At 31.4% G+C, this 20,792-nt stretch overlaps 3 protein-coding genes and 1 long non-coding RNA gene across 4 annotated transcripts; 1 reads left to right on the top strand and 3 right to left on the bottom strand.

Moving 5' to 3' along the window:
• Nucleotides 1–6,540: 6,540 nt before the first annotated feature.
• LOC108469849 (oleoyl-acyl carrier protein thioesterase 1, chloroplastic) lies at nucleotides 6,541–9,499 on the top strand. The gene is made up of 7 exons (XM_017770912.2): nucleotides 6,541–6,965; nucleotides 7,656–7,789; nucleotides 7,883–7,996; nucleotides 8,332–8,427; nucleotides 8,613–8,700; nucleotides 8,810–8,878; nucleotides 8,981–9,499. Exons 1-7 carry the CDS (start codon nucleotides 6,618–6,620, stop codon nucleotides 9,254–9,256), a joined length of 1,125 nt encoding a protein of 374 aa, XP_017626401.1. The 5' UTR covers nucleotides 6,541–6,617; the 3' UTR covers nucleotides 9,257–9,499.
• A 142-nt stretch (nucleotides 9,500–9,641) lies between these two features.
• LOC108469850 (adenylate kinase isoenzyme 6 homolog) lies at nucleotides 9,642–11,757 on the bottom strand. The gene is made up of 3 exons (XM_017770913.2): nucleotides 11,418–11,757; nucleotides 10,555–10,700; nucleotides 9,642–10,163 (listed from the first exon to the last, which is right to left on the bottom strand). The coding sequence occupies exons 1-3, from the start codon at nucleotides 11,616–11,618 to the stop codon at nucleotides 9,977–9,979; spliced, it is 534 nt and encodes a 177-aa protein (XP_017626402.1). The 5' UTR covers nucleotides 11,619–11,757; the 3' UTR covers nucleotides 9,642–9,976.
• Nucleotides 11,758–13,661: 1,904 nt separating this feature from the next.
• Nucleotides 13,662–14,570, bottom strand: LOC108468863 (small ubiquitin-related modifier 1-like). Its single transcript, XM_017769723.2, has 3 exons — nucleotides 14,371–14,570; nucleotides 14,123–14,272; nucleotides 13,662–13,915 (listed from the first exon to the last, which is right to left on the bottom strand). The coding sequence occupies exons 1-3, from the start codon at nucleotides 14,464–14,466 to the stop codon at nucleotides 13,853–13,855; spliced, it is 309 nt and encodes a 102-aa protein (XP_017625212.1). The 5' UTR covers nucleotides 14,467–14,570; the 3' UTR covers nucleotides 13,662–13,852.
• A 3,576-nt stretch (nucleotides 14,571–18,146) lies between these two features.
• On the bottom strand, nucleotides 18,147–20,632 carry LOC128296293 (uncharacterized). Its single transcript, XR_008286852.1, has 2 exons — nucleotides 20,525–20,632; nucleotides 18,147–18,393 (listed from the first exon to the last, which is right to left on the bottom strand). It is a non-coding gene; the product is annotated as an uncharacterized LOC128296293 (long non-coding RNA).
• Nucleotides 20,633–20,792: the final 160 nt, after the last annotated feature.

Raw genomic sequence — 20,792 nt, forward strand, 5'->3', positions numbered from 1 at the left:
AGCTGTGAATGTAGAAATAAATAATCCAAAGTTCTAAATATGTTAAATTAAGCTTAGTAACACCTCATACTCGACTCCGGCGACGGTCTCGGGCGTGGGGGCGTTACAAAAGTGGTGTGGAGGACTTGGCATGAGACAATTACAGGATCAGAACATCGCTTTCCTGCTGAAACTTGGTTATAAATTAGTTTAAGATGACGAAACTCTCTGGGTTCGTGTTCTCAGGTCTAAGTATAGGGTGAATGATCCGTTTCCAGTTAGTATATCAAAGGCGAAGAGCTCTTTCCTTTAGAAGTCGCTTTCAAAAGTTTGGAACCTTCTACATGATAATCTATTATGGTCTGTCGGTTATGGTAATAAAATTCGGTGTTAGAAAGATTAGTGGATTCCTACTGTTGGACCTTTGATTAATTATTAACCTGCCGTGCTAATGTTAATACTGATTGTTTGCTTAGTGACTTGGTCACAGGAGATGGCAATTGGAACATTAATTTTTTGCAGGATTGGCTACCAGAGGAGGTTATTGCTCACATTATGGGAATTCCTCCTCCTCATCCAGATGAAGGACCTGATACTTAATTTTTGCTGCATGTCTTTCTCTTTTGCATGTGTTCAATCTTACGATGAATTCTTTCGACAATTTATTCAATATTTGAGCCTTAAAACCTCATACTTAGTCGATTTAAGCAATTGGGCAAATTTCGAATTAAACGTTTAAGTATATAGATTGGTTGACATTTAGGTTTTAAAATTGGTATATGTAGCTAGAATTTTTTCGCATGAATTGATTGATTGAATAAAATATGTTTGTTTGTGCATAAATAAATTAATAAAGGTTCAGGCTATGAATGAAGTTTCGAAAACGTGACCGAATTGAGTAACCGGGGCAGGGTGCTTGGGTTGTCATCTTGTCTCGCATAAAAAGGTTCGAGTGACAAGTCAATAACTTACAAACATTCCGCTAGCTGAACACCCCATAAAATAAAAAAAAGAGAAAAAATAATACATAATAAATAAAGACTGTTTGAACTGAGTAACCGGGATAGGGTGCTTGGGTTGTCATCCTAGTTCGCGTAAAAAGTTTGATCTTGTCTATTAATTTTCTGATGCATAGTTAATTAATAATGCCATGCAAATTATGGGATTCAATCTCAATTTAGCGAAATTGTTTAGTTGACATATTTCAATTTTATGACACTTGTTGATTAAAATGTATATTTTGAACATTAATTTCTTTTTGCCTATGTTGTTTGCATTGATTGAGGATATGGAAAAGGGGCTCGATTTTTAATAAATTGTGGAATTAATTCTAATGTTTGAAAGAACAACATGCTTGAGGTCAAGCATGAACTAAGTAGGGGGGATTTGATAAACATGTCAAATTGCATATTTTTGTGCTTAATTTGGTTTATTGATGAACCGAACCTCGCTAATTAAGTGTTTTTATGATTTAATTCTTGTCGGGATGCAATTGATCAAAAGTAAGCTGAAAAGGGGCCAAATTAGAAGAAAATTATTGGAATGGGCCAAAGCGAAAAGATGGAGCAAGCCAAGGACTAGTCATAAATTTGACTTTGTAAAAAGCCAAAAATAAGAAATTTTATTTTAAGTTTATTTTAATTTTATTTATTTTTAATTATTATTATTTTAGATTTTATATTAATTTTCTTAAGTTATTTTTAGTAAACCCTATTTATATAAATTGGGGGTTTTAGTTCTTAGGAAATCATCCATTAATCAATTGTCTTTACATTCCTATTTCATTTTGGAATTCCATTATCCACCTTGTTTTTATTTTTCTTAATTCAATTGAGCATTAGATTATTTTGTCTTCTTTTTACAAAATTTGTCTAATTCTCTTTGCAAATATTTTTCCTATCCATTTCCACTACCTTTTTCATATAATTTCTATCATTTCCATAACCTTCAAGCATGATTAAATTCATGCCACACTAAACCCCTTTCAGTTTTAAGTCGGTGTTAACCCCGTCAAAAAACCCGTGAGTTACGAACCCGAGCGTTTAACTCCCAACTTTCGATATTTATTATTTCTCCGGATTAAGAGTATGACTTCGTCAACTCACAAAGTCTAGACAACACTAAGTCAAAAAAGACGTCGTTTGAGTTAGTGTGGCTAGACGTACAGTTGGAATTCTGAAAGGATCGATTGTCTAATTGGTCTTCCGTGAACACATTGGCGTGCCAAGTGGGGATTGCTGTTTGGTTCCGTCAAGGGAAGTAGTAACCGAATTTAAATGTCCCAAACGTTTGAGGGCATTGGTTTGAGCTAGGCTCTTCTAGAACGCAAAGCTGCCGGAGTTCTAAATCACGAACGTTTCATAGGTTGTTCGATCGGTAAGGGTTAGTTATAGGACATTCTATAACTAATTTACACAAGGAAGAGTTGGTGTCCGAGGCGTCCTTGGTAGCTATAACTAGCTTATCGGAAAAGAGGAGTTCACCTAATTTTGAGGAATGGGTCAAAGATGGGAAAACCCGTACTTAAGGCTGAGCTAAGTTTTATTGAATTTCTTTTAAATTATTTCGTTATTTATTTTTATTTCATCTTTTACTTTTTACATTTTACGTTTTCTTGTGTTTATTTCAGGTTTCATATTTTATTTCCCCCCCCAAACGTCGCGGGCACGACAACTGCCCAGACACTAATCTGGTCAAGAAACAAACAATTTTCAGTAATTCCAGTCTCTGTGGGATCGACCCTACTTCCTATACTGCTTTAATTTGCAAACTAGGTGTAGGTTTATATTGGTGGAATCGACAGCCATCAGAACCGCAATCTCTTTATTTTTCAAAGGAAATCATGGAGCTCTAGTGAGATCATTAAAGTTTCAATGTGCTGGGCCAAGCATTCGTCTTTGACTACTAGAGAACTCTTGAGTGATAGTATAGCTTTATCCCATGAGGAGCTTTCTTCCAAGGATTAGATCTTTCTCAATACTGATGGTGCTGTTCAAAAAACATCAAGAAGAGCAGCTGCTGGAGGAGTGGTACGGGATGGCACTGGTAACTGGGTGATGGGTTATAATAGATTCCTAAGAAATTGCTCCATTTTTTATGCAGAACTCTAGGGCATTCTAGATGGTTTAAAACTCATCCAACGCAGAGGCCATAGCAATGTGATTATTCATTCAGATAGCTTGGAAGTTGTCAAAGCTATTCATGATAACGTTTCGAAGAGCTCAACTTCCGCTTTGATGAGGAGAATACACCTAATCTTGTCCCAAGAAAGTCATTGGATTTTAAGATACATTCCCAGGGAGGAGAACCATAGTGCAGACTACATTGCCAAATTGGCTTTTGGAATAGAAGAGGAGTTACATCTATTTGAGTCTCCTCCAGATGAAGTGTTAGATTTCCTTAAGTCAGCCAAAGAGAGGATTTTTGTTCCTCTTGAATATCCCATGTAATTTTATTTTACTTTGTTCTTTTTTCACCAAAAAAATTTAAAAATTTTGTATCTAATACACTAAAATATGAATTCAATATTCACATTTATTAATATAAAAATGCTTTCTTTAAACTATTAAAGGTTTGAAGTTACAATTCTATGAAAAAAAACTCTCCTTTTCAATTGCTAAATTTTTTTCAAATTAAATATTTGCTTTATCAAATTAAAATTTAACATAAAAAATGGCAGTCCAAGTAAAGAATTTATTTCATTGATTGATGCATCTATAAATGATAGTAAATAATTTTAGAATTTTTTTAGTGCTTCATAAATACTGGTTTGTGCATTAAAATCTTGGAGTTATTTCTTTAAACAATATAGTAAGGTGAGAAGGGATTGTATGAAATTGTGATTCTACGTTATTCTTATTCTTTTTCAATAGGAGAACGACAAATCAAATTTTTCCTCCCAATTTTTAGCATTTTTAGTTGAATTTGAATTTTTTCAGGAATTAAAAGCGGAAAATCAAGATAAAAAATCTTATTTGTCATTCTCCTATTGGAAAGGGATAGGGATGACGTGGAATTATAGTTTCACACAATCCTTTCTCATAGTAAGATATCCCAATATTTACTTTCTAAGATTTTTTTTTTTTTTGGATTTTAGTTAGATACACCGTTAAAAAAATATATGTTTTTTTATGCCATAATTAAATGAGTAATTTCTTATATAAAGATATTTAAGTAAATGCAAGTTAAAAATGTGTTTATTGATTTTTATTTTATAAAATTTTCTTTTAGTTTTAATAAAATTTTATAATTTCTTAAATTTTATTAGCATTTAAAAAATTTAGAATTTTTCATAATTTTATGAAATTTTAAAATTTTCTTAAAATGTTTAACTTTCTAGAATCTTTCAAAAATAAAATAAAATCTTTTAGCATTCTTAATTTTTTTTTAGATTTTCAAAAGGTGCTTGTAAAATAATTAAAAATTGATAAACTACATTTAAGGTCATTAAATTATTAGTAAGTTTAAGTTTTGGTCACTCAACGTTAAAAAGTTACAAATGGTCACTGAACTATTTGAAAGTTTTTATTTTAGTCATTAGGCTGTTAAGTATTTTTTTTTAAAGTCCGACTAGCTAGCACCAAGCGACGATTCGACGATGGTACGGTAGATCAGTACCTATCGACAAGTAGAAGAACATACCTTAGATCTAAGTCGATCTGACAATCGATGTCGGAGATTAAAGAAAAAAGCAGTTTGAATTTTGATTCATATATTCATGATGTTCAAAGTTGTTTCACAAAAAAACTAAATTGTAAAAGAGTAGGAGGAAGAATAGCTTTCGACTTGTGCAGGTAGTACAAATAAATAATTCGGTAACTTAAATGAAAACTTTTGTAACTTCTGAAGTTAATGACCAAAATGTAAATTTACTAATAATTTAATGACATTAAGTGTAATTTATCTTTAAAAATCATTAAATCCATAATAAAATTTGTTCTCATCTATCATGTCTTTATTTTTCACATCATTAGGTATGGAACCGTCAAAATTTTGGTGAAAAAGTTAATTGTCAATGAATTATTTTTAAAATAATATAACTTGATATTTATTGTTAAATTTAAATGAAAAATAAATGTAGAGTACATAAATAAACAGTCCAACTAGCACTTCATGAGGGCCTAGTACCGATTAATGTTTTCTTAATTTAGAATTTTGTATTTAATACACTAAAATATGTATTCAATATTCACATTTAATAATATATTAATACAAAAATATTTTCTTTAAACTATTAAAGGTTTGAAAATACACTTCTATGAAAAAAAATTTCCTTTTCAATTGCTAAATTTTTTCAAATTAATATTTTGCTTTTATCAGCAGCGACATTAGCTTTCGGCTAGTTATTATTCAGAACATTTTAATATTATTTATCATGGTTTTTAATTTGTTTCTAACTGAAGTCTACATTATTATGGTTTTGTTCATAATTTCGTGATTTTTATTTTTTCCATTTTGTTTTCTTTAAAATCATATCTGGTTTCATTCTTAATTTTTAGTTTCTCATCATATTCTAATGTATATATATATCTGAGATTTGACAAAGTAAGCATGCCGCCAAATCTATTAGGAACTACTCTCGAAAGGCCTTATCATGATAGATTATATTGATGGTAATAGATCCGAGATGAAGAGGAGGAAGATAGGCCATTTGAGACTTGGCCTTTTGTGCGTCACTGATGCGGTAGATCTCTTGTAATTAGATATTAACACATTTGTATTATTTTAAAAATATTTTTTTATTTTTAATTAATAATTTTAACACATTTGTAATTAAGTACAAAAAAAAAAAGTTAAAGTAATATGTTATTGGAGGGTAAAAAATAATGAAGCACCAAAAATGTTTTTGGGAGAGGAAAAATTAGAAATTTTAGTTTTTCTTTTAAGAAATGTTTTTCAAAAGTGTTTTTAAAAGTAAAAAATTTAGCTAAAACAACTTGTTAAGCCCAATTTTTTTCAAAAGTACTTTTGGAATCAGAAGTAATTTTTAAGCACTACTAATCAAGCCCTAAATGTTGAAGAAATTTAATGTAAAAGAAAAAAACAATAACAACATAATAATATATTACTTTTTTATAATAATAATTTCTTTTATAGAATTAAGAACTTAAAATTACAAAAATAAAATAAAATTATGGATAAAACTTGAAATTATGTATAATCTTTTATTTAATTTTTAAATTGGTGTATCAATTTTGATTTAGTGTAATTATATACATAAAATTTTAATAACGATTAAAATGTATATTTGAAACTTTAGCATTTTAAAAATAAATATATTAATTTGTTTATACATAAAATAAATATAATTAATTATATATATAATTTATAAACATAAAAAGAGTGTTACATCAGTGTCATATAAAATCCAAATTTTATTTATAAATTTACACAAAATTAGAATTTATATATAAATTGTAGTGTGTCAATAAAGTTAATTATTGTTTGAATAATTACGTCACATAGATTTTGGTGCTGGGGGAATGGCAATATCGTAAAACATGGCAATTACGTTTCCACCAACGACCCACCGCACGACCTCGGTCGCATCGACAATAAATAAATGGAAATAACTAAAATAATAAAAACTACTGAAGAGAACTAAAGCTTCTTGCAGAGGAAGAAGATTTCATAGAAAGATGTTGAAGCTTTGCTCTTGCAGTGTGACGGACCAACTTCAGGCATCGGTTCAATGTCGATTCCCCGGTTCACCCAGTCCTTTCGCATTTCGGCGGCGGAGCCCGGTCTCTGTCTCTTGTTCCCCGCTGAGTAGACTCAAGTTGACGCCGGTTCAAGCCGTGCTGTCAAGCCAGCAAAAAGAAGTTGCCGAGGTCGTTAAATCTGGGTCGGGGAGTTTGGCCGACCTGCTCCGCTTGGGTAGCTTGGCGGAAGATGGGTTGTCTTATAACGAAAAGTATATAGTGAGGTGTTATGAAGTTGGAATCAACAAAACCGCCACTATTGAAACGCTAGCTAATCTCTTGCAGGTCTTCTCTTCTTTTGTTTCGAAATTTGGGTTTCGATTTCGTGTTGAATTTATTTGTTTGAATTCATTTTGAATTGTTTTTCAAAGTTGAATCCGGAGTGTTAGAGCGCCCCCAAAAAGGGAATTTTGAGATCATCTTTTAGCTGTCTGTGTATTTATTGATTGGAAATTGTTATGAAACTTCATAGATTTCTGGGTTTTTTTTTTTAATACTGTTTGATTTTGGGTGTATTGAAGCTTTCTCTCTGTAATTTGGAAGTGTGGTCTTTCTTTGTAAATTAACTAGTGTGAATTTTCTACAGAAATTGATTAAATACAAGCTAAAATTGAATGTTGAAGTTCAAAATGAAACAGTTATAACTTTTAAAATTACTCAAATGCATACTATATATAATACTCTTCAGTTGTGTAGTTCTCACAAGTTAAAATGCAGGGGCGAATCCCTTGGGGGGGGGGGGGGGTGCAGGGGTAATTAATTTATTTTTTACATATTTTCTTTTCACTTGCTTAGCAAGTGTATGTAATTCTAGTTTTTATATAAAACCGATCCATTCAGCTTTGATATGGCTTGGTCAGATTGCTTGTTTGATTTTGTTATACTAAGTTTTAGCGACTATAGATGAAATCATGGAATGAAGTTTCATTTTTTTACTTTTGTTTGTTTAATCTTTTGGGATTTCATGCAATGCAGGAGGTTGGATCTAACCATGCTCAAAGCCTTGGATTTTCGACAGACGGGTTTGCTACAACTCCCACCATGAGAAAAATGCATCTCATATGGGTGACCGCACGTATGCATATAGAAATATACAAATACCCTGCTTGGTAGGTTTTTTATCCTTCATTTAATGACATTGATATCTGGTTTCAATTTCTTGTATATGTTTGAAAAGTTTGGTGTTTGATTCTGTGGTGTAGGAGTGACGTGGTTGAAATTGAAACATGGTGCCAAAGTGAGGGAAGAATTGGAACCAGAAGGGACTGGATCCTAAAGGATGCCGCAACTGGTGAACTTATAGGAAGAGCTACAGGGTGTGTCTCTTTATTCGTTCTCTTTCCTTCACCATGCATATTATAGGATTCATAACATGAAAAGACCCAAGGGCATTGATAATTTTCTAAACTTTAGTTCAGATTGAAAATTTACATGAAAATTAGAAATTATTTGCTGATTGTTTAGATTCTGTCCTGTGAACATTTTGCAGAGCCTGTTGCTCTTTCCTGACATATTTCCATTTCGATTTATTGTTTCTATATGAATGCTGTTGAATTTCTTCATTTCTGCTGTATCTTTTCTAGTTTTAACTTTGAATATTTGTTAAGATTAGGTTTATTTCGAAAGCTAATCTCATGTGGTATGGTTGCAGCAAGTGGGTGATGATGAACCAGGACACGAGACGGCTGCAGAAAGTTAGTGATGATGTCCGAGAAGAACATCTAATCTTCTGTCCACGAGAACCGAGGTCGGAGCTTTTCCTCACCCAAGGATTAAAAGCTATAAACTTCAATGGAATGCCCTGAAAAGCTATAATCTTCAGGAGCTTTTCCTCACCCAAATAATTTTCAGAGCATAATCATGTCATTTATGCAATTTGTTTTAAGGGATGCGTTGTTTCTTATTTAATTGATCTTCTTTTGGCTGTTACAGGTTAGCATTTCCTGAAAAGAACAACAGAAGTTTGAAGAAAATTATCAAATTAGAAGATCCCGCTCAGTATTCGCGGCTTCGGCTTACAGTAAGATCATCTGATTTATCTAACCTAATTTTAAAAAGAAAAGGGCTTGGAGATCAAATTGGTCTGTTTATTTCAACAGTTTGTATACTCATTAAAACCCTTGATGCAGCCAAGACGAGCTGATCTGGACATGAACCATCATGTCAATTACGTTACCTACATCGGATGGGTTCTGGAGGTCAGTGGAAAGGGCACCTGAAAATTCTTTCATTCCGTATTGGTTTTAACTGTTCCAGTTGATTTTGGAAGCTAATGTCATTTATGCATATCGCTTCGGCAGAGCATGCCTCAAGAGATCATTGACACACATGAATTGCAAAGTATCACGTTAGATTATAGGCGGGAATGCCTACAGGATGACGTGGTTGATTCGCTTACCAGTCTGGAACCAATAGATGGTACCGAAACGGTTTCAGAGCACAATGGGACAAATGGGTCTACAGCTGCAAGAGAAGATGCAGACTGCCCCAAGTTTTTGCATCTGTTGAGAGTGTCTTGTGACGGGCTGGAAATAAACAGAGGCCGTACCGAGTGGAGAAAGAAACCTGCCAGATGAGGTATAGTGCCGAGGATGAGGAAATAATCTAGTTTACCGTATCCATCAATTTTCAGGTTTTTCTTTTTTTTGTTTTATGTGCTCCTTATTTTGCCTTAAAGTTCAGTCATAGGAAGGTCATATTGCGTCGTGGATTTAGATATAGAACATAAGACGATGATGCTTGAGACACCCACATCAAAATCCATGAATCTGTTGTACTTCCATCTTTCTTAATGTTTACATAATAAGTGATGTTTGAAACTCTCGTTTATGACCTTTTAGAATCTTTTGCTTTACATATTTGTCTACTGAATGGATCCCTTTTCAACCAATTCGTTGTCAAGCCAGCTCTTATGAGTGCCTTAATCAGGTATATCTCTATCAAACAATAGGGGCAAAGATATTTTAAAAGGGGAAAAAGAAAAACCTACATAACAATTGTCTCTTCACTGATCACAATACATCCTTGAACTATCAGTTACAAACATCATCAACAAAAATACTAAAATTAAAGATAACAATCTCACATAACTCGAACCCAGACCTGGAGATTAGCCCACGAAAATAACCGAAACTACCACAATTAACTGATTTCGTGTTCGAGCTAAACTTTAAAAGCAATAGAGATTTAAACCGGTACTTGATAGAGACATACTTAATTAAGGCACTCACCAGAGCTTCTTTTGCATGGTGAAACAAATCATATGCAGAGGGTAGATTGCGGAAAATAGCAAGCGTTCAAGATGTTGGGGGCCAACTCCTGATCCAATCAGTTAAACTTGAAACATTTCTTGTGATGTCGTCGATATTATTACTCTTCAAAGCTTTTACAATATCTTCCGAGTAACTTTCTTTTGCTTCCTCTAGCAGTACTTGGAAGATTTCACACTCTATGTTGTTTGAAAGCTTAGCACCTTCATAACCTCTGACAGAGAAAAAGAATTGATGAGAAAACAAAACCACATAACTGTGTGTCTGAATTAGGTAAATGTACACGGGTATGCTCAGTTTTTGTGTGTGTGTGTGTTTTAGTTTTTCCATGTACTTAAGAGGGTTCTTGGAGGAATATATCCCTATACCCACATCCAAAGATATGGCGAAACAGTGTTAGACATATTTCAAGAAAAATGAAGACTCGGGGAATAAAAAGAAAATGATCGTATAGACAGAACATTGGCATCGTATGAATGTTGAATATGGATAAGTCTCCAACATGTGTCCAAAAACGCATCTGACATGAATACTTAAAGAAAAATGATGAGTTGGAACAACGTAGAAACGAACAGGAAAGAGTATTATGGACTGAAAATTGATACCTTTTACTCAACCGATCATACAACACGGTGTTGTCAGTTTGAAGTACTACAACAAGATCAAACCATCTTTCGGGAAAGAAATCACAACCATGATAATCTACAATGTTTCCACCTTCTTCCATCACATCCTCAAGCTCATCACACACCTTCAAAATCCGATACATCTAAATCAAATGCAACAAACTACAAGCCAAAATACTAGAAAATAGTAACCAAAAACAATAGAACATACCCAAAATTGAAACAAGAAAAGAAAGTGAACTATGATGCACAGAATTGGATATAAATATTGAATACAGATGTACATTTAGCATGGGTATGTATTCATTTCTTTTAAAATTTTTCCACGTATTTGAAGTGTCATATCCCTACAGCCTATACCCATATCATCCAAACTCTTACTTTTCCCCAAGGTATTAGAGTCCAACTCATATTCTGGACATGAGTACGAGAAAATGATCCTCCAAATGTATGAAAAAACACAGAGCGTATCCATCATTATCCAAAATTTGCACAAATCCAGGTAATGAGATATACAATCAAAATCCTGTAAATTAAGTATTTAGCACTCCGTTTGCTATTGAGAAATTTGCTTTCTCATTTCTTACTACAATGCATGCGCAAAACCCAGAATATCAAATTCATGCATACCAAACCAATTTACGAATAGAATCACAATCAAACAAGGCGTAAGATTTCCAAGTTTAAACACTGTTTATTGCTTAAATTAAATATTATACCCAAAAACTACTTGTTTATTAAAATCACTAATATCCATAAACCCTAAATTAATAACCTCAATAATTTTTTTAAAAAAAATCAAGAAATATGAAATTAGAGCATAAGGGAAGAGGTCGAATTACGAGGTCTTCATTGATAACGTGGCACTGGAGATCATCGTCCCAGCCGTCGTGCAAGTTCTTCTCTTTGACCAAATCACCAATATTGATGTGGCGCAGATTGGTGGCCTCCGCCAAAGCAGAAGAGGTCGTCGTCTTGCCAGTTCCAGGCGTGCCCGTCACCAATATGTTGGGCCTCTTTCTCTTGTTACCGTCGGCTGCCATAGATGAATTATAAGCTTCTTATTACTGACTGAGTCGTGCAAATATCAAGAGCTTGTTACGGGATTTTCAGACTGGAAGACTAAAATCCCTTTTTGCGTTTTTTATGGAAGTGGTAGACCAGGCTTTTGAAAAACCCTTCAGGGCTTATTAAGTTTAAATCGGCCTGTAAGAAAAGCCCGGTTTATTTCTCCTTTTAAGAAATTGCAATCTTCTGACTTCTTCATGGTCCGGGTCATCTGACACGATCCGAAGACTCGCTCAAAAAGTAAGTGAGTTTAAACAAAAATACAAGGCTAAAAATGAGCTTTGACAAAAAATAAGACCTATTTTTTAAATGAACCGGCCTTAGGTAAATTTTTTTATCTCGAGTCTGAAAAATATAATTTGAGATTTCTTAGATTTTTAATGATTTTTTTCGTTCTGTTATTTTTTTTAAATAAAGTAATTTTTGAAGTTTTTTTTTTCTTAACACGTGATGTTATTGATTGGTTTAATTTTTTAAACAAAAATTTGAGTGAGAATAACGAAAATTATAGAATAAAGATATAGAGGGCAAACTGATAAAAAAATAATACATGAACTAAAGTGATAAATTAGCTATAGTACATAATCTAAAAAGGAAAAGTATTAAGCGAACTCAAATTACCCAATCATTAATAGGCATGTGGCTTTTTTTTTAAGAGTAAACTATATAAACAATTATTTAATTATATGTGTTTGTTTTGGTTATTCGTGTTTAAAATTTTTTATTTTAGTTATTAACGTTATTCAAATTTAATATTTTGGTCATTTATCCATTGAATTATTAAGGAAGTGTTAACCTAGCCATTTTTCATTGGTATAATAATAAATTTAACCACCAATATTTATAGATTTTATCAATTCGATATTAATTCTAAAAATTAAATAAATTTAACTCTAAACTTTACACATCATGCCAATTCAATCTAGATTCTTAAAAATTCAAAAGTAAAAACTTAAAAATGATGATCTAAAAGTTCAATTTTCAATATATATATAATTATAAAAATATTTAATTTTCTCATTTTCTAACATTCATTTATTAAAATAATAATTTTATAAATAAAACAATTCAAGGAAAAACATGAAGAAAACTTAGGCGAATTTGGCTTTTTTTTCAAAATTAATGACTTCCATGTTTAGGTTGGATAAAAAACTACAGTATGAAATTAAAAAAGAAAAGAATTGATACTTTTAGATTGTTGTCTAAAATGAGTTTATTATGGTTTAAAACAAGCATGATTAGAGATAAACAGGTGATGATGGGGAACTAAAGACCCAAAGGCTATGCTAGTAGCTCCAAAGCCGATTTCTAATTCAATAGTACAGTGATGGAGGATGTAGAAATTATGGAGTTAAAATTAAAGGTTGTTGGAACCAAGGATTGTGACCAAAGGTGATGACCAAGATAAAAAAACAAGGTCAATCGTATAATAAAATAAAATGTTATTTATAAAATAAAACAAAAAGAAAGTTTGAATTTGATTTAAGAATTGTTTACTGGTATTTTTTTAAAGAATATTTTATTAAAAAATTATAATTTATTTGTAATTTAATATGTACTTTTATAAAATGTAATGTTTTTTATCGAAAAATAGTTTTCTAAATAATTTTGATTTTAAACTTTTATAATTTTAAATTTTGAAAAAGTGACCTAATGAGTAATTAATAGTGATTTAACGAATAAGATAAAAATATTAAATTTCAATATTGAGTAATTATTTATATAATTGAACTTTTTTTAAATCAAATTAAGCGTTTTTAAATAAAATCAAACCTAACTAAAATAATTATCTTCTTTCTTTTTTTTTTTAAACAAATATTCTAAATTTATAATCATGAATTTGGAGGAGCTGTGCTGTGCGCATGGAGATTAAAAACAAACAGTCAACGAAAAACAGGAAAATAACTTCGTCCACGCTATATCTTCTCATTTCGTCTCGTTATCGAAGAGCTTTTCCAACGAATTGTCAAAAGACGATGAAATTCTAAGCAAAGAAAAAAAATATTTGAAGCATAATATTGGATACAATCATTTTCATTTAGTAAAGAAAAAACAAAAGGACAGTTCATTAAATTATCCATGCTTAATAGCAAGGAAATTCACCACTACTGTAGCTATAAATCAAAGAAACCCACTGTTCCAAATGTTCTCTAAATCTTTCATTTACATATATAGAAGAAACAATATCATATATATAATACCTACTGCTTTATTCCGCTCCTCCGGTCTGGTGCAACATCGCATCGATTTCATCTCCATCCTCCATCTCCAGCTAATAAAGAACAAAAAAATCCGAACAAAACCAAAGCAATTCAATCATTAATTCATAAAAGTGCGATATGCTAGTCGTAGAAAATTATGATTATGCATAAATTTATAGGATGGATCATCAAGGCACTTGAAGAATTTAGCAGTTTATAAACTTACGCATAAACTTGTATATCATTTCGGAACATCGAGAACACGTAAGGAAATTTACCTCATCGGGAGTCTGCTCTCCACGGAGCCTCCGCCCGTCAAACAAGAAAGCAATGGAGTTCAGATCCACCGATTGCCTATCGCAATATGCGTTCATCAGTTTCCTCATTTGAGTGCTTCTCTTAATCCTGAAAAACACTTCGTTTCCATCCTACAAAAACGAGATCAAAAAACAAATAAATGAAAAGAAGAAAAAAAATCGAAAAGAAAAACAACAGAGATGATCTAAATGACGTAAAAAGTAAAAACCTGGCCCTTGACTTTGAGATTAATGTGATTAGCTTGATCGGCCGGCTTCTTATCCTCCTCTGGTCCTCCGCCGCCGACGTTTCCCGTTGCAGACATTTTTTTTTTGCAGTGCCGCTCTCTTTCTCCTTCCCCTTCGGTTTCTCGTGTACGTAGCGAATAGGACCGAAAGGAGCTCTGAAATAGAGAGCGAAAGCGTTGATTTTACGCTATATATACAATTGTAAACCACTAAGTGGAGCCCCAGTTTCTTAACTCATACGCGCAGGGTCCTCGCGTAGTGACAATGAGGCAAATTGTTAAAAGTATAACCTGCTTGTTGATGACGTGGGTACTATATTGAGCGAGTTTTATAGAATCGTATACTCGCTTGAATCTGGGGAATTTAAAATTGGAATTTAACTATATTTGATAAAGATTTGGATTCCGGGTTTTGGAAAATTGGAAAAGTCGTTGAATCTGTTAAATTGGATTTTATTTTGGCCTTTTCAGTGGGAAGGGAATGGACGGTTAAGATTGATTAGTTGGGAAATTGCACGGTTGATGATGGGTTAGAAAATCGTGAGTGAGGTACTGGGAAATTTCGACCTTTTTTCTTTGTTTGGCATTTACGATATCTGCATTTTTTAGGAGTGATAAATGCCGACATTAGAATGCACTAATGTTTGCATATTTTGTTAAATTGATTTTAATTATATTTTTGAGTTTTTTTAATAATTAATTTTAATTTTTTCAAATTGTTTTTAATAGATTTAATGAATAAATTTAATTTTTTAATTTTTTTAAAAGTTTAAATCTTACATGTTTGGTAAATTTTTAACGATAATTTCATTAAATCTGTTAAAAATTAGTTTGAAAAAAAACAAAAGTTTATGGCCAAAAAGACTCAAAAATACAATTAGGACCATTTTGACAAAATATGTAAACCTTAGTGGCTAAATTTATCATTAAACCTATAATTTATAGCTTACAACTTCATAATTAGGTTTATTTTGATATCTATATTTTAATCTACTTTATTATTTGAACTTGGCAATAAAATCCTTTTTGTCTCTAAACTTAGATTTCATCAAGATTTGATGATGTAACCATTGTTATTGGAACCTAACCAAATCAGTCAATCAGATTAAGAATCTATGGATTTAACGATCCAAACAAAGGGTTGAACTAATTAGATCGAAATTTGCTCAAATTTAGTAAAATTTGAAATTCGAAACAAAAATTAGCTATTTAACAGGTTGCACCGATAAATTATTCTAGTTTTTTTTATGAATTATTATTATTTTTAATTATTCTCGATCTAACAGTCGAATTGATTGAATCAGGAACCAGTAGTCTAATCGATTCAATCATCAATCTAATTATTAAAATACTAAATGTAACACTATGAGATTATACCAATTATCATGTCATCACCCAAAAAATCATATAATTTTTTTTCAATTTTCAAGTGATGATACGATACAATCTCAAAGTGCCACATCATCAAACTTATATTTTTCAAGTTAATGGGATAAAATGGACCTAATTGTTAAGTTCAAGTGACAAAGTGGATAAAAGAGTATAGGTGCCAAAATGAATCTAATTGCTAAATTAATGGGCCAAAAATTACCGCTAAAATAAAATAAAATTTGATGATTGACTCGGATTTCATCTTATCCATATTGAAAAATATTATATAAGTATATGATAAAAGGTTAGTATTTGATACACTGACAATGTATTTTTTTATAATTAAACTTAAAAATTATTATATATTTTTTAATATTTAACTATATTCATATAGAACACTTGTCAACCCTAATCTCTTTCATAAAATTTAAAGCTTCACTAATAATAATAATATACTAAGCTTTGAAAGGTCTTGCTGAAAATCAAATAGAAAGCATTGAAATTTTAATCCAAATTATCACAAACTATACTATAAGTTTAATTTCGAAAATGCTTCATCTGTAAATAACTTTGATTTTCCCAAAAAAATTGTTTCAAACGATGTTATAACATACAATGAAACAACAGTTTCACATTCAAAGTTGCTAACATTAGTGGATTGAATTTTTTTTTTTTGTGTATATTTCTTTTTATTTTCGTGGTTAACTTTTACTCTCAAAATGTTTATTTATAACTTTTTTTTTTAATTTCATTCTTATAAAATGTGTTTAAGAAAATCTTAATTTTCACTAACATTTTAATCCAATGAATCAACCAAAATAATATAATATACCTAATTAATTATGTTGATACAAGTAAGTTGTGTCAAGTGTGCGGATTTAAGCTCGCGACGAATGTATACAAAACATTTCATGAAGGTCAACTAATTAAATGGGACTCTTTTGACCCTCTTGAACCAATCCGATTCGTGTAACATAAGGAGGTCAACTAATTAAATGAACTTATTTAATCGTTGCAGATAAACTGCTAAAGATAAAAATGTTGGCGGATGAACCATCCATCAATGCAGATAAATTTTGCCAATATATTGTGGATGAACCATCAGTCGTATAGATAAACTGCCGACTAAAATACATTATGGATGAACCACTAGTCGGGTAGATAAATTGTCAACTACTTCCTACGTTCATATCATCTCACCCCATGCAATGCAACATAACATGCTTATAACATATCAACATGGTAGAAATATCATGCTTATAACAAGTCGATATAGTAGCAATTGTTGTGCTTATAATAGATTATTACGGTAGCAATAATCATGCTTAATATATAATTTTGGGCTCTTTTTTGGGCTTTTTGACCTAATTTACGATTTTAGATCCAATTTTCAAGTTTAATTACCCACTAGGCCAATTATTTGGCTTGAAAAATTAGTTTCCAAAATAATCATATTAATTTTAATTAATTTGATTAATTGAATTTTAATTGATCAAAATTAATCTTCTAAAAATCTCTTAGATTTTCCAATTTAATTTTTCAAGAAAATTCTTTAATCAAATTTTCTAGTTGAATAATTCTTTCAACTGCCCAATTTAATTCCACATCGAATAAATTGACTCAATTAAATTATTTTCAAAGTCGTAGATTTTTCTTCTGTTCAAATGCAATTCGATCAAACTTTAGTCGAGTTAGCGGAGGGACCAATCAAACATATACAATTAGGCTCTAGTAATTGCAATTATGTCTAAAAGCATCGTTTCGATAATTCGTAATTACTTAATCATGGAGTCAAACCACAAGAAGTATCATGATTGAAAACTCCTTATTGTATACTATTTACAAAAGCAATTCATCCAACTGTTTTGTCCAATAACCTAGTCATGTGTGTGTTACCCTCATATGATATCATTGATTCCTCTGAGTTAAATCCGTTCACTCAATACAATCATATTTTATCTCATTGTCACCATTATATCTTCTTAATATGATCACTGTGATAAATTGCTCATTTGAGAACGAGCAACCTGTCGCTACATTTCATATTTATCAATCCACGCAATGCTAATGAGAGGATATCGTTAACTCTTTAATTGAGTTATAAATTCCATTGTTGCTAGTAAAGTCATGACATACACAAGTCATGTACCCAACATACCGGCTATCGACTTAATCATCTTTAAAGCATAAGCCTCCACTTATATCAAAGCATATGAATTACATAAGTATGGTCAGTGACTAACTTAGGTTTTAGGTAAATCATACCATGAATGTCTTTACCTGTGGAGTCAACTTGTAACACCCCTTACCCGTATCCGACGCCAGAACAGGGTACGAGGTATTACTGGACTTGAGTACTTGTACTCATTTAAAACCGAGACATAAAATTTCATCAATTTTAAACTTTTCAAACATATTCAAGACTATCTACATTAAATGACTTTATACAATAGAGACCTTTAAATAACATAGGTCAGTATTTTAGGCCAACTCCTAGCAACTTAATAATAATTAAACAAGTCCCCATACATGCCAAAGACTTAAAAATACTTTAAAACCTTTATATATCGATCAATAGTTTGATAGTGTGATTTAACCTCCGGCGACCTCCAACTCGAGCTAACATCTGCGACACTATAGGAAAAAGGAAAGGAAGGGAGTAAGCATTAAAGCTTAGTAAGTAAATATGTAAATATTAATAAAAAATACATTATCATACATTAAACAAAGTCACAATATGTTCCCGGAACATTACCATCACAAACACACATACTTTCACTATTACAATTATAAACAGGTTCAAAATAAGCTGTCTAGCAGAGTACCAGCAGCTAATTTATTTATTTCTGGAGCTACAAAACTCCAAATTATAAATCGTTAATTTTCCTTGAAACTAGATTCACATATATTCTTATCATAAAATTTTCATAATTTTTGGTCTAGCCAATTAGTACAGTTTATTCATTGAAGTTACCCCTGTTTCACTGCTCAACTTCCCTGACCACTCTTCACTACAAATAAATTTTCTCTTTGTACAGAACTCATATGATGTTATCGTTTATTTTATTTGAAACTAGACTCATTAAGTATTTCAAACATATAAATTATATCCCATAATTATTTTTGTAAAATTTTTAATGATTTTTCAAAGTCAGAACAGGGGATCACGTAGTCATTCTGAACCAATCTCATAGAAACTTAAATATCTCAGAATATAGAATTCATTTGCTTTTTCTGTTTCTGTTATATGAAAATAGACTCATTAAAATTTAATTTGATATCTCATTCAGTCTCTAATTCAATTTATACTATTTTTGGTAAATTTTTAGATTCTCGTCACTGCAACTATCCAGAACAGTTTTATTGTCAATTCTGATCTTTCACACTTCAATTGTATTCATCACTTACCCATAACAATCTTTCCAATTTCCAATCACATATCAAGCATATTACTCATAAGTTACATACGTATATACTTACACTTATCTTCACAAAGTCATACACAATTTCATTTAATCAATTTCCCAATTGAACACTTTGGAATAATAACAGATACGCGATGCTATCGCACACAGTCCACCTTTAAAATTGAAGTTCTCTTGTACACATAGTGGCCTTCACTTAGCACCACTGATGTGACCTAGCTCGATTATACACATAATTTTGGCTCTGTTGTACACATGGTGTACACATAGTATCACCCATGTGACCTAGCCACTTTATCTCGTAGCTCTCTTGTTTACATAGTGTCCTTCACCTAGAACCACACATGCAACCTAGCTACATCTATCTCGTAGCTCTCTTGTATATCACCCATGTGACCTAGCTACCTCATAATGTCTCGTAGCTCTCTTGTACACATGGTATACATCCCGTATTACACATGTGACCTAGCTACATACCATCTGTATCTTTCGATTCCGAAGGTTCAAACGGGAAGTATCTCACTTTCTAATACTTTATTCCATTCTTCCAATAGTCAATTATGATTCAAAAATCATCTACAATACATAAAATATGTTGAAATATAAAAACGTAATAAAGATAATATATTATTTACATACAAACTTACATACTTTCTCATTTCCATGTCGAAATAATATTGAACATTTAAATCATCATAATTATACTTACTTTCAACACCTCGGCAATCATAGTAAATATATTAATTTTACATTGAAACATGCATAAATTAATGCTTATTATACATATGAACTTACCTCGATACTAAAACGGTCATTTTACCAACTTTCCCAATTTTTGATTTTTCTCCCATTCTAGGTTCAAATCTCATTTTTCGGGATATAAAACATCCTATTTTACTTATTTAATTAATTTAATATTCAAAACAGTCCTTAATTAAAACTTTGGAAAAATTACAATTTTACCCCTAAACTTTTGCATATTTACACTTTTGCCCTTAGGCTCGGGAATTAAACTTCATCCCTTATTCTTATGTTTTATGACATGCTGATCATTTTTCCCTTCTATAGCAACATCAAATTCTCACTCTAACACATAGTTATGAACAATAATAATTTTTAGCCGTTTTACTCATTTTTGCTTAAAACCGCTTAGCAAAAGTTGTTTAACATAATTTCAGCCTTCATATTCTACCGTAAAACATCAAAATAAACACATTTCACTTATGGGTATTTTTCCAAATATGAACCCTAGCTTAAATTATTGCTAGAATAAGCTTAATCAAGTTACCGGGATTCCAAAAACATAAAGAACTTGAAAAACGGGGCTAGAACGGACTTACTATTGAGCTTGGAAAGCTTGAAAACCCTAGCCATGGCTTCCCCCATGCTAATTTTGGCCTCCATGAAAAAGATGAGTCAATTTTGGCTTTATTTTCCCTTTTTATTTCTTTTAATTATCAAATAACTAAAATGCCCTTAAGGTATTTCTTTAAAATTTTGTCCTATTCATGCCCATTTTTTTCCAAACAAAATATAATGGTATAATTCCATTTAAGGACCTCCTCTTTAAAATCCCATTTCAATCAAGTACTTATGAATTAGAACACA

Source organism: Gossypium arboreum, chromosome 8 (genome assembly GCF_025698485.1).
Source record: "Gossypium arboreum isolate Shixiya-1 chromosome 8, ASM2569848v2, whole genome shotgun sequence".
Taxonomy (NCBI): domain Eukaryota; kingdom Viridiplantae; phylum Streptophyta; class Magnoliopsida; order Malvales; family Malvaceae; genus Gossypium; species Gossypium arboreum.